Raw genomic sequence first — 13,921 nt, 5'->3', positions numbered from 1 at the left:
CCCTTATCATCCCCCTGCCCGTCACAGCCCTCTGCTGTCCCTTCCCATCCTTCCTCCTTGTGCCTGCCCAGCTCCCCACCTTTTTTGTACTGGGCTGCCATGTCCCACCTGCTCCCCTCCTCATTGTCCCTCCTGAGCTTTGCCTCTCCCACTTACCACTGGGAAGGGAAGGAAGAAGCTGCCTCCTTGGCCCCCCAAGTAGAGCAGGGGTGAGAAGGAAGGTCTCTGGGGGGCACCTGGAGCTCTCCCTGTGAGGACTGGAGAGGAGCAGGAGGGTGCAGCCATGATGTGGCTTCCCCTCAGCCCTCAAGGAGGCTAGAGCTTCTCATGGTGGAGAGACGCTCCAGCCCTGGTGGGACCAGGACAACTTGTAGCAGCTACAACACTGCCAGTGCATAGGCAGCTACTGCTAGCAAACACACCAAGACCCACATCTGCTAAAATCTGAGCAATAGAAAGCCATCCCCTGCCCATCCCTCCCCCTACATTACCTCTTCAGCCCTGGGTAGCTCCATGTAACCACACATGGTATTAAACACAATTTCTTTAGTTATCTTCTCTTTAGTGATATTCTGGGTGGCATTTAGTGGACAAATGGTTATTACATCACAATTTTCACCTAGTCATTTTGAGTAGCTATCAGCTGCATTAGACCAGAAAGCACTTTTGACCAGGTGGTTCAGGCTTGCGGGGGGGCAGCTGGCCCTGCCAGCAGAGCGTGGGTAGGTGCAGCCAGGCTGCCTTGCTCCTTCTTGTCGTTTCTGCTGACAAAGGTGAGGAGGTCCATCGCTGTGACCACACCAAACACCATCTGCTTCATGAAGGAACTGCCATTTCCATTGACTGTAAGCACAGAAAATGCCAGTTTAGTGGGGAAAAAAAGAAAACTAATAAGAAAAAAACAACACTCCACAGCTGTGCAGAGGCTGCTATTCATTTATTAAGAGAAAACCATAATGGAGACAGAAGCTGTCTCTGCTCTCCCTCTACAGAAATGATGGATGCAGCATTGGTTGGTTTACTGGGATCATGTCAGGGAGGTTTCAGCTGCAAATAATGCACTCGTTACCAGAGCAGGAAACTTAATTTCCCAGTTGTTTTTACCCAGCCTCTGTTCCAGTCCTGCTTCTATCACCACAAAACCTTTCAGGCCAAACTAATGAGACTCTTTAAGAGCAGCAGTGAGACACTTTCTACTCTGTTCTCATAATTCCTACACCACCATTAATAAAACGGCACTGTAACAACTGCTTTACCTATCTGAGAAATGTTTTCTCAAATAAAAATAAAATTAGTCACCAGAGCCCAAACACAAGACAAAATGCAAGCTCCAAGGGTGTGGAAAGAAAGTAATAAATAAGGGGGTAACTGTGACAGCATTAAAACAGCATTTCTGGAAAAGAAAATTGGTGTTGTTTGAAAACCAGAGAAAGAGACACTGCATACAGCTGCCCAGTGCTTTTTGGTGGGTAGCATTTAATTCGTGGATACCATTTAATTTATATCAAGATGTGACACAAAATAGATTTTCATTGTTTTGTGACAACATGGCTGAGAAAAGAAATTCCGCCTAGCGTTATTTTTGGTGAGAGAATTGGAAATGTGCATCAAAGGCGGTTTTGAATGAGAGACTTTTGTTTCAATGAGAGACCTCTGCTTTGTGGGAACATGGCTGGATTTCAAGCCAGTTTTATAGCTGATGGAGTTTCAGAGTGACAGGCCGTGGAGATGCATATGGTGGGTTTTGGAGGCCCCGTGTTCAACAGGCAGCCCTTTTGCTGGCAGACAGTACAGTGCAATATTGCAGGCTGCTCACCACAGGAATGCTTTGCATGTTCAGTGTGTAATCCTGTAAAAATCGGTGTAATTACACCCTTCAGATCTAATTTAGAACACCTAATCATGGGTCTTCTGACTGCTTTTTCGTGTTGCTAAACTTTTAAGCAAAGTAACTCCCTCGAGATAAGGCCAAATTTGTAATTCTAGAAGTTTTACGATATAATTGTACTGGAAAGATGTGTTAGGTCAGGTTTACAGAACAGCACCTGCCACCATACCTGTTTTTGTCAGGGGAGCAACAAGGTGTGATCCCTGCTGCCATCAACGTGTCAGTAACCCTTGCGCTGATGTGGTCCTGCTGCACATGACTCCACTGAGCCAGTTTGCTTCACTTGGGGAGGGGGTGGCTGTACAGTAGTTTGAGAATAAACCAAAGCTGCTGGTACTGCTGCTTTGTTAGATCAGTCCGCTGGAACTCCCGAATTGGCAGAGCATCCCTATACCCAGCCATGGTCCAGGTAAGGCTCAAACACAGATGTCCCAGGCCGCCATGTGTCAGTGTGCATCGTGCCTCCTGATTCCCAACTCATGTGTCCTTACCACAGGGCTTGTTCACGGTCCAACACATTTGTTTTCAGCTTTCTCAACTGATGCTGGACCTCCAGGGTAGATGTCTGATAGCACGCAAGGTCTCTAAGTGTATCATTTTACTCAGACCCCTTGGGGCACACAGGCATAAGTACATCTCTTGGCTGCGTCTCCAGGGGTGGCAAGTGGGAACAGGGGTGTTGTACAACCTCAAATCATGCACAGCAGAAGGCCTTTAGGCACTGGGATACAGGCTGTGGAGTTTGTTCCCTTGCATTTATGCACCTGAATTCCACCTACGCTTTATCTAATGTGCCCAAATGCTCCTTTCACCCTTGCTCTTGGGATACTAAGCCTTTGGAGATCCCTAACCTCCCCCGTGTTCCCTATGCTGCCCACAACCAGCAAGGCAGTGATTTGAATTCGAGGTCAAGAGACTAAACGAGAACTGGAGGCCTGAGTCTACAGCTGTGCAACAAAGGCTGCTACTTACAGTCAACCTTGGCTGTCACAGGTGAGCAAATGAAATCCCATGATGAACACCTTCCCATACCCAAAATAGTGCTTCTGCAGGAAACCATGAGATGAGGGGAAGGGATGGAGCTGACTTGTGCTTCATCGCCACCCCTGCATGGGGACACAACACAGCTCCTATGGCCAGGATCTGGGAAGTGCTCCTGCAGGACACACATCCAGTAATGTGCTCATCCCAGGCTGCTGTGGTTAAGGCTTCCCCCCTCTCCACTCGTCCCTGTGGTGACAGCAAAGGAAACGAGTTGGCAGTTCCAGGGCTTTGCAGAGGCACAGGGCAGAAATCCTTCCTGCAAAGGCTCAGGGGCTGCACATGTGGAGCAGCTGCACTAATACCTACGAACCTCAGTCTGAGAATTTCCCTCTCCCCTCTCAAACACTCATGCAAAGCCTGCACAGTGCTTCGGCAGATACCTACACTGCATTTGCTCATGTACAACAATAGCAAAGTGGTCATTCTCCAGGATGCAGGAAAGCTTCCCGAGGCTGTCCTCCAGGCCAATCTAAACAGGACAGAAAGAGACATTTTATGTTTCACTTCGCATTTAAAGGACAGTGGTGTAGAGACTCACTCCTGTCTCTGACTGTAGCTGTGAGTGGGCAAGGGGGCATCCAGCTGGACCAGCATCAGGTGCGTCTCACCAACCCACACGGTTTCGGGGAGATGGGAGACAATGCAGGCAACCTACAAACCTGGCTTTGGTGTAGCTGAAACACAACGCCGTCTCCCACCAGCCCAAAGAGTTTCCGCAGGCAAGCGTGATGGCTCCACCCGCCCCCCCTAAACCACCACCCATTTACCTCACTCTATCTCTGGACCACTGATGGAACTCATCAAAGTCCCATGTCCTACCAGAGCCCATGCCTGTTGCCTCAGCCCTGAGGAGTCCTGGCAATGGATGGGCTCTAATTTCGGAGGGTGTTGATTCCCCAGCTGGGCAAAATCCTTTGACAATGTAAGACTAGGTGTGGATATTCATGAGCTCTGCTTCTGGTGTGAAAGCTTCCACGTTTGAACCACACAGGCTCAGCAGAAGTTTTGCAGGCTCTCTTCTCCATGTCCCCACCTCTGTCTACATTACACCTCTCTGTCTTTTCATTGACCTCTTCTCCAAGCTCCTCTCACACCTCAGGGTGCTGCTGCATCTTTCCCCACCCCTGGACAAGGGTTGACACTAGTCACAGCCTTAGCGGTACCTTTGAGAACTGGTCATAGATGACCTTTGTAACGGGGTCTGAGAACTCTGCATTTCCAGCCAGAACCGAGGTGAGGGTATTGCTGAGGGTCACCATTCCCAGAATAACTCTGTAAGAGAACCAGGAGTTTTCCAAAAGATCAGACCTGAGGTAGGGAATGCATTTTATGTAGGGGCTGAACTGCTACCTTTGAAGTCAGTGACTAAATTGCTGTTGCCATCAGTGCAAGGCACTAGCTTTCTCCTCACCTGAGAAAGACAAGAAAATCCTTGTTCTCACCAAGCTGTTGGTTTAACTGTAGTTAAGGTCTGCTATTACAGTCCAGGACTTATCAGCTGGGAGAAGGAAAACTTGTGGGCTCTCTAGCTGCTCATTTCTGTGGGTTTCCCAACCAGCCCTCAGCCCTCATCTCTTCCCTGGCCTGCCCTTGTCAACCACTGCTGAGTCTGGTGGGCACTGGATTTGGCTTTGACTTTAGCTAGCTCATTTGCAAGGAGTTTTCTTGATGCATCTTCATACAGAGACAGAAAATATTTTACAAGTGCATCATAAAATCCAATGCAGAAGCCTCAGTCCCGTCACTGGATGAGTAAATGGGACTTCCTCTTTAGCTTCACCATGGCTGCTTTACCCATGTGAATGGCCATCTCGGTAATGAATAAAAATAGTTACCCTGATTCAGCAACAACAGGAGCTTGGTCATATCCCTTTTCCTGCAGGATCTCAATTGCCTTTTGACAGCTGACTTCTGGGAGGAGAATGAGAGGGGCTGAGAGATTCAGTTTCTGCACCTTGATGTTCCACCACCTGTTGAAGAACAAATGGCAACACCAAGATATTACTCTCTGCTGCACAGCTGTGGGCCTTGCTCAGGGAGGTAAGGCCAGCAGAGATGAGACCAAGCATGCAGAGATAGTCTGCCTGTCTGCAAACCTTTCCCCACTCCTATCCTCAAAGCCACAAGTCCATCATGGCCAGGCTCTGTGGAAGCCAAGTTTTCCCCACACCTGGTATTCACTCAACTCCATAGGCAGGGCTGAGGACAACAATCGACAAGATGCTGAGCTGTCCTGAATAGAAAAAAGATACTGAGGCCTTCACTTCAAGTTCATGAGTGGGGAGGCCCACCAGTTTTACATCTTTGGTTTATATCCTTGGTCCTCAAAATGCAGCATTTGCAGCACCTCCAGGAGAGGGCCTGGCTGAGGGCCTTATGTGACGTACAAGGCACAAGCTACACTTTTTTCCTGGGGACCACAGGCAAATCCCAAATCACCTCAGCACTTTGCCTTGCGGATAAATTAGGGCAATGTTGGAGGCTGGGAGGGCAAAGAGCAATTCTAATCAGGCACAAGAGGCTTACAAAATATTTTGCAATAACCTTTAGTTATACTGACCCAGGTGACCCAGCAGGTGATATCCATAATAACTATTGTTTTGAAATTGAGAATAGGTTCTTTCTAAACAACTGTTATTTGCCCAGCCACACACGTCAACTGGTATCAGCACTTTGTCTGTGATTCTCTGCCTTGAGGGCACTCTTGCCCCATGGTGTGCAAGAGACAGGTGACTTGGTCATCTTTTTTGGCTCACAGCTCTGAGAAGTGTAAAGTTACTGTTCCCTGCCTGAAAAGACCTCCAGAGCCGTTTGGAAAGGTGCTTGCTACAGGACGGTCTCAACTCTCCGCTGGTCCAATGTTCCTTTGAATTTCAGCTGAGGAGCAAAGAGGGTAGATTTTGAGTGGAGCTAAATGTTCACCTCAGTCATTCTTCTTGGCAGTGTTTAGGAGGCCTGGACAATCAGAGCAGATCAGCAACTTTAGGAAACAAACAGTTCCTCTACAGACTTTGATTGGAGAACTGGGATAACTAGGCACTCAAAAGAGAGGAGATGACGTTACAGTCTCCCCAGAGGGGTCTGGACTTCACAGCATTTTTTCTAAACACTGTAAGATAATACTTTCCTTTGAAGATAATGATTTCCAGACTCAGAAAGCTGATTCTCTTAGCACAGTTTATACCAGTGGAAGATTTCTTACCAAGGCTTGTGCTCCTGTACATCATTTAGGAAACCATTTTTTGTCATCCACTTATCATTCAAAAATTTAGACCTAGAAATCACCAACAAAGAACAAGTTCATGAGCCTTCCAGAAGAAATCGTGCTTTGCTTCATGCACTAGACCACAGCACTGCCCTGGGGCTCCCACGATTTTTGCAGCTGGCTGCTCTTAGCCCCTTTTAAGGTCAACGGGAGCTGCGGGTGCTCAGTAACTCTTAGAAGCATGCCAACTATTTGCCTTCCTAACTTTAGGCCTGTAAGTTCAAAAACTGTAGCTTGATTGACTCCTGCTCCGTGCAGTCAGTCAGTGACGAGGTGAAATAAAACCCAAGTGTCCCAACACCCCACCCCTGCTGCTTGTCATGGTAGTAAACTATTTCTTCCTATTGTTTATTTATTTTTTTTCCCCTATGAGCTGCTTGAGGGACATTCCCAGCTCAGGGCTCACCCTGGGTGCCATGCTACCAGAGTTCTTGGGGTGGTTCTCCAGAGACACACACCATCTGGGCTCAGCGGTGTTAAGCTTATGCCCCTGAAGGACCTCATGGCCCTGGTGTGGGTCGTATGCAGAGACTGAGGGAGAAATCTATGGGAGCTCCCACCCTGGTGCTGGAAAGCAGGCAAGGAAAGGAGAAACTCACATGTAGTTCCTGACAGAGTCAGGCAGGATGACGACGCACCGCTGACCTTCCTTCAATTCCTTGGCAGCCTGCACAGCAACAGACATAGCACTGCCCGAGCTGCCACCTGCAAGGGTACCAAGAAAAAAAGAGATAAGCATCCGAGTCGCCCAGGGTGAAGGACCACAGTCATGGTGTGTGGGGGACAGCAATGCCCCAGTGAATGGCACAGGGGCACCCAGGCAAAGCAGTTGCAGCGATGGCACCTTGTACACCAGAGCAGCTGAGGATGCTGGGAGTAGGAGAACAACTGGTCCCACAGCCTTGTAGGCTTTAAGATCAGGAAGAGGTGAGGAATGAAGAGACGTGTTCATATGGTGTCTCTTGGCAATGGGCTTTTGAGGCAGCGTTAAGAGTCACCTTATAAACTTCATGAACCACTTCTTGTGGTGACTCTGCAGGTAGGCCAAGGGCTGAAATGTTCAATATGGGGACATTCACGCCACTGCTGCCCACACTGCACACTTCCTTTGGGTAAGGAGAAAGACCATGCCAAATCTAGAGCTTCTAGCTGACATATTTGGCAACTGAAGATTGGCTTTGAATACATTGTAAAGACTGAAGAAACCATAAACATTACATTCATGCTTGGAATACCAGGCCAATGTGATGGGAAGACTTAAACACTCCTTGTGTCTGTGTGCACACATGTGGTTTTAAGCAGGTCCCTGCTTTACAGACGCAATTCTTCCACCAGTAGTTTGAATACTGAAAGTCAAACACATTCCACTATCTGTGTGCCAATTACACCCTGCATTCAAGGCAGCACGTATTTTACAGCAGGTTAATTATCATCGGGTCACATTTTTCAAAGAAATGAGGAGAGGCCCTGAAAAATGCAGTTCAGGAAACACAAAGCTATTCACAAATTATAGTTGAGTTCAGCAAATGGTTTCTGTTGAAACACAGTGACTCCGTGCCTGCTAGGTTAAATCAACATTTAAGGCTTTCATTACAAATAGCCTGATCTTTTTCAAAACTCCTTGGGTGTGAGCACTTGGGACTTTTATCAGCTGTAACTACAAGCCTACATATTGTCTTGTCCTGGATGCAAACCTATATCTATCTGTTCCGTTGCAGGGAAGGCTGAAAAAATGCTGATGCCATGTAGAGGCTCTTGGGATACAGGCAGGGTTTGTCTGAGGGCACATGTTCATTTGGAAAGCCAATGGGATCACTTACAGCATGTTGGCACAGGGAGAAATACTCAGTAAGAACATCTTACACTTTCTTTACTTTCAAACTTTCCTGGTCCAAACCTGGCACCTCTAACGTGGCAACCATCCAACGACAGAGAGGGTGGACTCACAGGGTCATTAGTGGAGCAACAGTTTTAGCCCATCTGTCCTCCCTCAAGTCCCATTAATCCTCTCTTCAGCCCGTGTAACAGTACACCACACAGAGTTTTGGCCTGAAGATCCAGTTCCATGTGCAAAAGTGCTCCGAGAGTTATTGCTTCTATAATTATTATGGCCCATGAGTCAGATCCCAGAACATGGACTCACTGCCACACCTCTGAAGTCTACAATGACCTACATGCCAGCTCGGGGTTCGGCTGTTCAGCCCTGTTAACCCAGCAGACACAAAAAGCAGAGAGCACCTACCTGAAAGTGGGTTTGGTCCCAAAAGGATGAGGTTCAGAAAGTTTGTTAAGAGAAGCAATGGTTGTCATTGGTGCTTACCACACAATAATCCCTCCTCTCTGATCAGTCTGCGGGACATGAGGAATGAGTCTTTGTCGTTGCATTTGTACCACTGATCAACCACCTGAGGAGAAAGCAAGAAGGCTGGGTCTTGGCAGTGTTATTTCAGGCTGTCCTCACCCTCTGAGGTACACCATCGTGCTGATGCCTACAGCATCTGGCGGCTTTGAGCTGTTTTCCATTCTTGTGGAAAGCAGATGCATTTGTTAGGGCATCTTTAGTCTGGAGGGTGTGTCCTTGCTTGCAGGCACCCACTCTAGCCTTTCCAGCCAGCACCCTTTCCTTGGAGAGTGAGGGATGTCTGACAGGCTCAGGGTCAGGATCTGGAAGAGGAACTGGTGTTTGTGATGTCCTAGGCTAGGCTACACTAATGGTAAAGATTTTGCCAGGCAAAATCAGACCAACTACAAAAAGTTTTACGTTATTACAGGCCACAGCCCCAAAGCCATGTGCTGACAGCAGTGGTATAGTTAATACAACATCTAAAAGCAGAAGGAATCTGGGGTCTGAGGCTGTGAGAGACCTTTCTAAGAGCGAGGCTGGTGGAACACAGGCAGCTTGATTTAGGGATTTAAAGCTCTGTGCCCAGTGGCAACTGATACACTGAGAAGGAACTCGACAAGAAGCCGCATGAGGTTCGTGATCTGTTGTCTTACACGTCTTGAACTTGTCTACCAGCCCATAAATGGTGCAAGACTTCTGCTGTGTGCATGTGGTGCCTGGGGCAACCAAGGCTCAGGAAACACTATCGTGATGAAAAGCAGCCTCAGCATTGACTTATTCTGTGGGATTGTAGTGAGAGAGGCTCTGGATATCAGTGAGGCTGAACTGAGGAGGCTGGTAGCATGGGATACTCCTCGTTTGCCCTTCTATTTGCTTTCTCATAGGTCAGTTATAATCAGATTTACTCTGAGAGATGCTTTAGTGCAGGGGTACCAATTCCCCCACAACAGCTTGTTTTGCACAAGTAGCCTTCAGGATGAGCCACAGCTGGGTGCCAGAGCTGGCTACCTCTGAACTTGGCAGTAGAGCAGATGCAAAGCCAAGGATAAAACAGAGGTGTCTCATCGCACTTCTACTTACTGATCTGTCAAGGACGGTAGGGATAAAGTCGTGCCCAATGCCCTCCACTTCACTGGCTGTGGTGTTTGTCCTGTTCATCTCACTGGGCAGAGCGACGATGGAGCCGTCGGGATCTACGCCAATGATCTTTGAGGGAAGGAAGTTTCATTAAAACACGTATCCCAGGATATTAATTAATAATCCTATCCACTGGCAGGACGGAGACCTTCCAGGATAAAAGGATACTGTTTCCCTCTGTCTTTATAAATATATCCTAGGTAGCATTTAGCTGCTGCTGAAGTGACTGGTGGCTTAAAATATTATCACTCTCAGGGTGTTTGTCATCACCGCTTTGGAAGAGCCTACTGCTTTCAAAGCTCAGCCTGCTGCATAGTGTGAGCTCTCCTTAGTCTATTCCAGCGCAGAGTCAGATAGCCCAAACCTGTGGAAATCCATGGCTACAGACATCCTTTCTGGATCTAGTTCTGCTGGCCAAGAGTGGCACCTTTCTGGTTGCTTATAGCTTTACATCTGGACTGAGGCTGCCTGTCTCAGCACACAGCTTAAGAAAGGATGGTGACACTCCTCTACACGTGGCTTCAGGCAGTCAGTGAGGCAGAATCTCATGCCCAGGTCCTCCAGTGACTGGGTCCACACCATTTCAGTGGTGGATCAGGGATCACTCACACACTGGCTATGCTGGAGAGGCAGTAACCATCAAGTCTCCAGTCTGCCTTGGGCACAAGCTCTGCAGAATGAGCATCCATGACTGGTGTCAACCATAAAGTACAGAGGCTTTTGCAGTGGCAGATGAGAAGCACTTGCACAGTCTGCACTCTGCACAAAGATGCCAGAACAGAAACTTTCAGCAGGTGGGTTAATCAGGAGCAGTAACGGTGTCAGCTGGGCCAGCCACTTCTGTGGTGAATGTCTGACAGCGTCCTGCAAAGAACAAGGCACCAGGCAGGGTGGGCTGTGGGCACAGCAATGGGGCTGTGAGGCCTTTGACTTCTAAGACACTTGGATGAATCTAAGTTAGGCTGAGCACAACACCAAATTGCTTCCAACAAAAGTCAGGCTCGCTGTGAAAAAGCAAATAGGTGGAAACAACAACTGCTAGCTCAGGTGAGCCGTGGGGTTGGGCTTGAACAAAAGAACAGTCAGGAAAACCCAGGGTGAAGGACAGGTGCCAGCAGGCAGCCCTGTCTCCCCACTTACCTTGCACTCCGGGCACTTCTCCTTCAGCTTCCTGGCGACACCAGTGACGGTACCTCCTGTGCCAGACCCAATCACCACCATGTGGACCTTGCCTGTAGGTCAGGGAAGAGAGAGGCTTGCAAGGACTCAGCATGGTGTCCCCTTTATTCAGGGCCCTGTGCAGATGCAGAGCCCATGCTCCTCGGCTACTGGAATCCCACATGGGGAAAGCATAAGCAGAGGTCATGCTAGTGGCCAAAGCATGGTCCTGTAGAGAAGTTCAGATGAGCTTGCAAGATCTGAGCATGGTTGATCTTGCCTCAGCAGAGGGGACTGAAGGTGACCTCCAGATCTCCCACTGGTCTCCAGGATTTCTACATCTTTGGCATCTACTGGCTTAAGGGGGAGAGAGTCATCTCAGCACTTCCAGCCCTTTCAAACTGCATCACCTCAAAGCAAAGCACACACGTGGATGGGAGCGCTTATCAATAACAAGCACAACTTTTCAGCTAGCGTTAGCATCCACGGTGGAGAGATGGCAGAGCTCTGCCCTGGCACCCCTGCCAGTCTGACGTAGCCCAGCCGGCATCAGTGAAATTATACTAATTGAGGAGTGGTAGAAGCAGAATCAGATTCAGGCTTTCAGAGCCTTATGCTGCAACTACATGGTGAAAAAGGGTCTTGTAATTCACTGCTGGCAGCCAGTAGGAGCAAAGAGAAACGTTATAGTGGAGGGAAGACTGGGACTCTCTTGTTCCTGTTGCTACCCGACTGCTTTACTGTTATGATAACTGCTCTCCAGTTAAAACCCTTGAGCCCTGTTTACATTTTGCAGAACTCCCAGTACTGGCAATAAATTCCATTTCTATCTGTGCAGACATTGACTGGGATAGTCCTTTCTCCTCCCCCAGCCATCACATCAAATGTAATTATTCTGTGAAGTTTCTATTTTGATTTGCAAATGAGTGTGCTGAATTAGATGCAGCCTGCCATGTCCTGCCGGATTTATATTCCCCAATGAGACCTTCTGGGCCATCTTGCGCTCCCAGCTGACAGGCTGCAGATATGGTGTAGCCGCCAAGAGACAGGTTTTTCCTCCTTGGGTACAGTGTGAACTTATTAGGCCTCTGGTCTCCTCCCTCAGGCTTTTGAAATTGGAGGCCATAGCAGGGTATCCCTGCAGCTCAGGTGTATCTGGAGTAGATTATGAGAAGTTACTACACTCTGCGTCTCAGAATTGTTAAGGGTGCCTCCACCTGCAGAGGCCTTTTTGGCCATTTCTAGACATTTAGGTCAATAAAGGATGTAAAATAAGCCTCTCAGAGAGAGCTATGGCCCTCTGCACATCGAAACAACAGCGCAGACGGTACCTTCACACTGCTCCAGGATCTCCTCAGCTGTGGTGTCGTAGTGAGCCAGGGGGTTGCTTGGATTTCGGTACTGTTTATTTCAACAGAGAACAGCATGTGTAAAGCGTAGGTCAAATACCAAACTAGCAATAGCTCCTGACAAGCTTTACCCAAAGCATGCAACGGCCTCCTCCTCTCCCTGGCAGGGGGTGGACTGCAACCCGGCCAGGCCAGGTCACAGGTATTCCTCCTGGTTGTCACTTTGGCTCAGATATCCAAGGACACTTGGGATTTGTCCACACTGGGAGATTAAATGCACCCATAAACACTCACTCTCTGATACTTGGTGCCCACTCAGTGTGGGGGTGCTGTGGCTGTCCCATATGCTGCATTGCCAGGTTCTGTGGGATCTGGTGGTTTTGTTAAAGTTCTAGCTGTTGGTGAGAAGAGAGCTTCTAGGTATCTTAGGTGTTGCTTAGATGGAAGTGTTTTAACCTTTTCTGTTGCCTTGAAAAAGGTTGAAAACACAGTCCCACAATACTCCTAAAAAGCTCAGGAAAAGAAGAAAAACAAAACAACCCCTTCTCATATATATGTGATACTTGAAAGAAGTATATATATACATGTGTGTGTGTGTACATATATACAAACATACTTTTGAGACCTGCTTCTAGGGGCATTTGTTGTTGCAGACTTCTTTCAAGTATCACATATATATGTGATACTTGAAAGAAGTATATATATACGTGTGTGTATATATATACATACACACACATAATTTTGAGACCTGCTTTGTTGTTTAGGGGCATTTGTGGTTGGCAGTGCAGCAACTTAGGTGGCTGGGAACTGTAGGTCAGAGTAGTTGTCCTACCTGTACAGAAGGATTTACAGCAGGGGGTACACAGGTACAGCACTGAAAGCTGTGCAGCCCCCTGTTCACATCTGTAGACGAGGCTGCTTCTGAAAAGCATTTTCAGACACTGAGCTCTCCTTTTTCTTAAAAGGCAGGAGCTTCCCTGACTTTTCTGCACTATAGGTGCTCCCTGCTTACTACAGGCATGTCTTTCTGCAGAGGGGCAAGACCAGAAGAAGCGCCCTCCTGTATCAGACGCAGCACTGCAGGAACCACTGGTGTGAATCATCAGTGTTTGCCCTTTACAGAGTGAGGTGTGTTTCTAAGGCAGAACAGAGGCTCCTAGTCAGGCATAAAAAGTGATTTTTTTTTTTTTTGGGTCAAAGTTAAATCTGAAGCAATTTGAGGAGTCTTTGAATTGTGCAAGAAAACCCAGTCCCACCCATATTCAGGCTTTGGCAGAAGTATTACAGGTTTGGAAGTGTCCCTAATTTTGTTTCTGCCACCCCATGCTTTACAGATGAGTGATTTAAGTTTCAAACCCTATAAAATGCTGACGAAATCTGCCTCTGTTGCCAGTCTGAATGAAGCCCCCAAACACAGGAACACTTGGAGAATACATTATAAACCATGTTTTAAAAGAAAGTCAGAGGAGGGACAGTGTTTACCTGGTCTAGGATGTGAGAATTTGGGATTTCATTTTTCAGCTTCCAAGCAACACGTATGTTAGACTCCGGGGCATCAAAGCGGGCGCATGGGGTCCTCACAATTTCAGCACCAAGTGCCTTCAGAATATCGACCTTTTGGGAGAGACGAGAGTGGATGTAGTGCAGTTGATCCCCCGTAGCGATGGTAACACAAACCTGCGGGCTCATGGCAGCGTCAGATGCCAGAGGAGCTTTGCACGCAGGAGACATTTAGC

General features: G+C 48.0%; 1 protein-coding gene across 1 annotated transcript in view; it reads right to left on the bottom strand.

Moving 5' to 3' along the window:
- Positions 1-679: 679 nt before the first annotated feature.
- LOC104273129 (cystathionine beta-synthase-like) overlaps positions 680-13,921 on the bottom strand; it is a 22,895-nt gene continuing 9,653 nt past the window's right edge. The window contains exons 5-15 of the mRNA XM_009868346.1: positions 13,668-13,799; positions 12,168-12,237; positions 10,819-10,910; positions 9,622-9,747; positions 8,518-8,602; positions 6,797-6,902; positions 6,135-6,206; positions 4,768-4,902; positions 4,096-4,204; positions 3,317-3,401; positions 680-843 (exon numbers count right to left, since the gene is read on the bottom strand). Coding sequence (XP_009866648.1) covers positions 680-843; positions 3,317-3,401; positions 4,096-4,204; positions 4,768-4,902; positions 6,135-6,206; positions 6,797-6,902; positions 8,518-8,602; positions 9,622-9,747; positions 10,819-10,910; positions 12,168-12,237; positions 13,668-13,799 — 1,176 coding nt within the window. The remainder of the gene's footprint in view (positions 844-3,316; positions 3,402-4,095; positions 4,205-4,767; positions 4,903-6,134; positions 6,207-6,796; positions 6,903-8,517; positions 8,603-9,621; positions 9,748-10,818; positions 10,911-12,167; positions 12,238-13,667; positions 13,800-13,921) is intronic.

This window comes from Apaloderma vittatum, unplaced genomic scaffold (genome assembly GCF_000703405.1).
Source record: "Apaloderma vittatum isolate BGI_N311 unplaced genomic scaffold, ASM70340v1 scaffold15404, whole genome shotgun sequence".
Lineage (NCBI taxonomy): Eukaryota > Metazoa > Chordata > Aves > Trogoniformes > Trogonidae > Apaloderma > Apaloderma vittatum.
The sequence above is the reverse complement of the archived record's forward strand: the minus strand, read 5'-3'. Positions and strand labels throughout refer to the sequence as shown.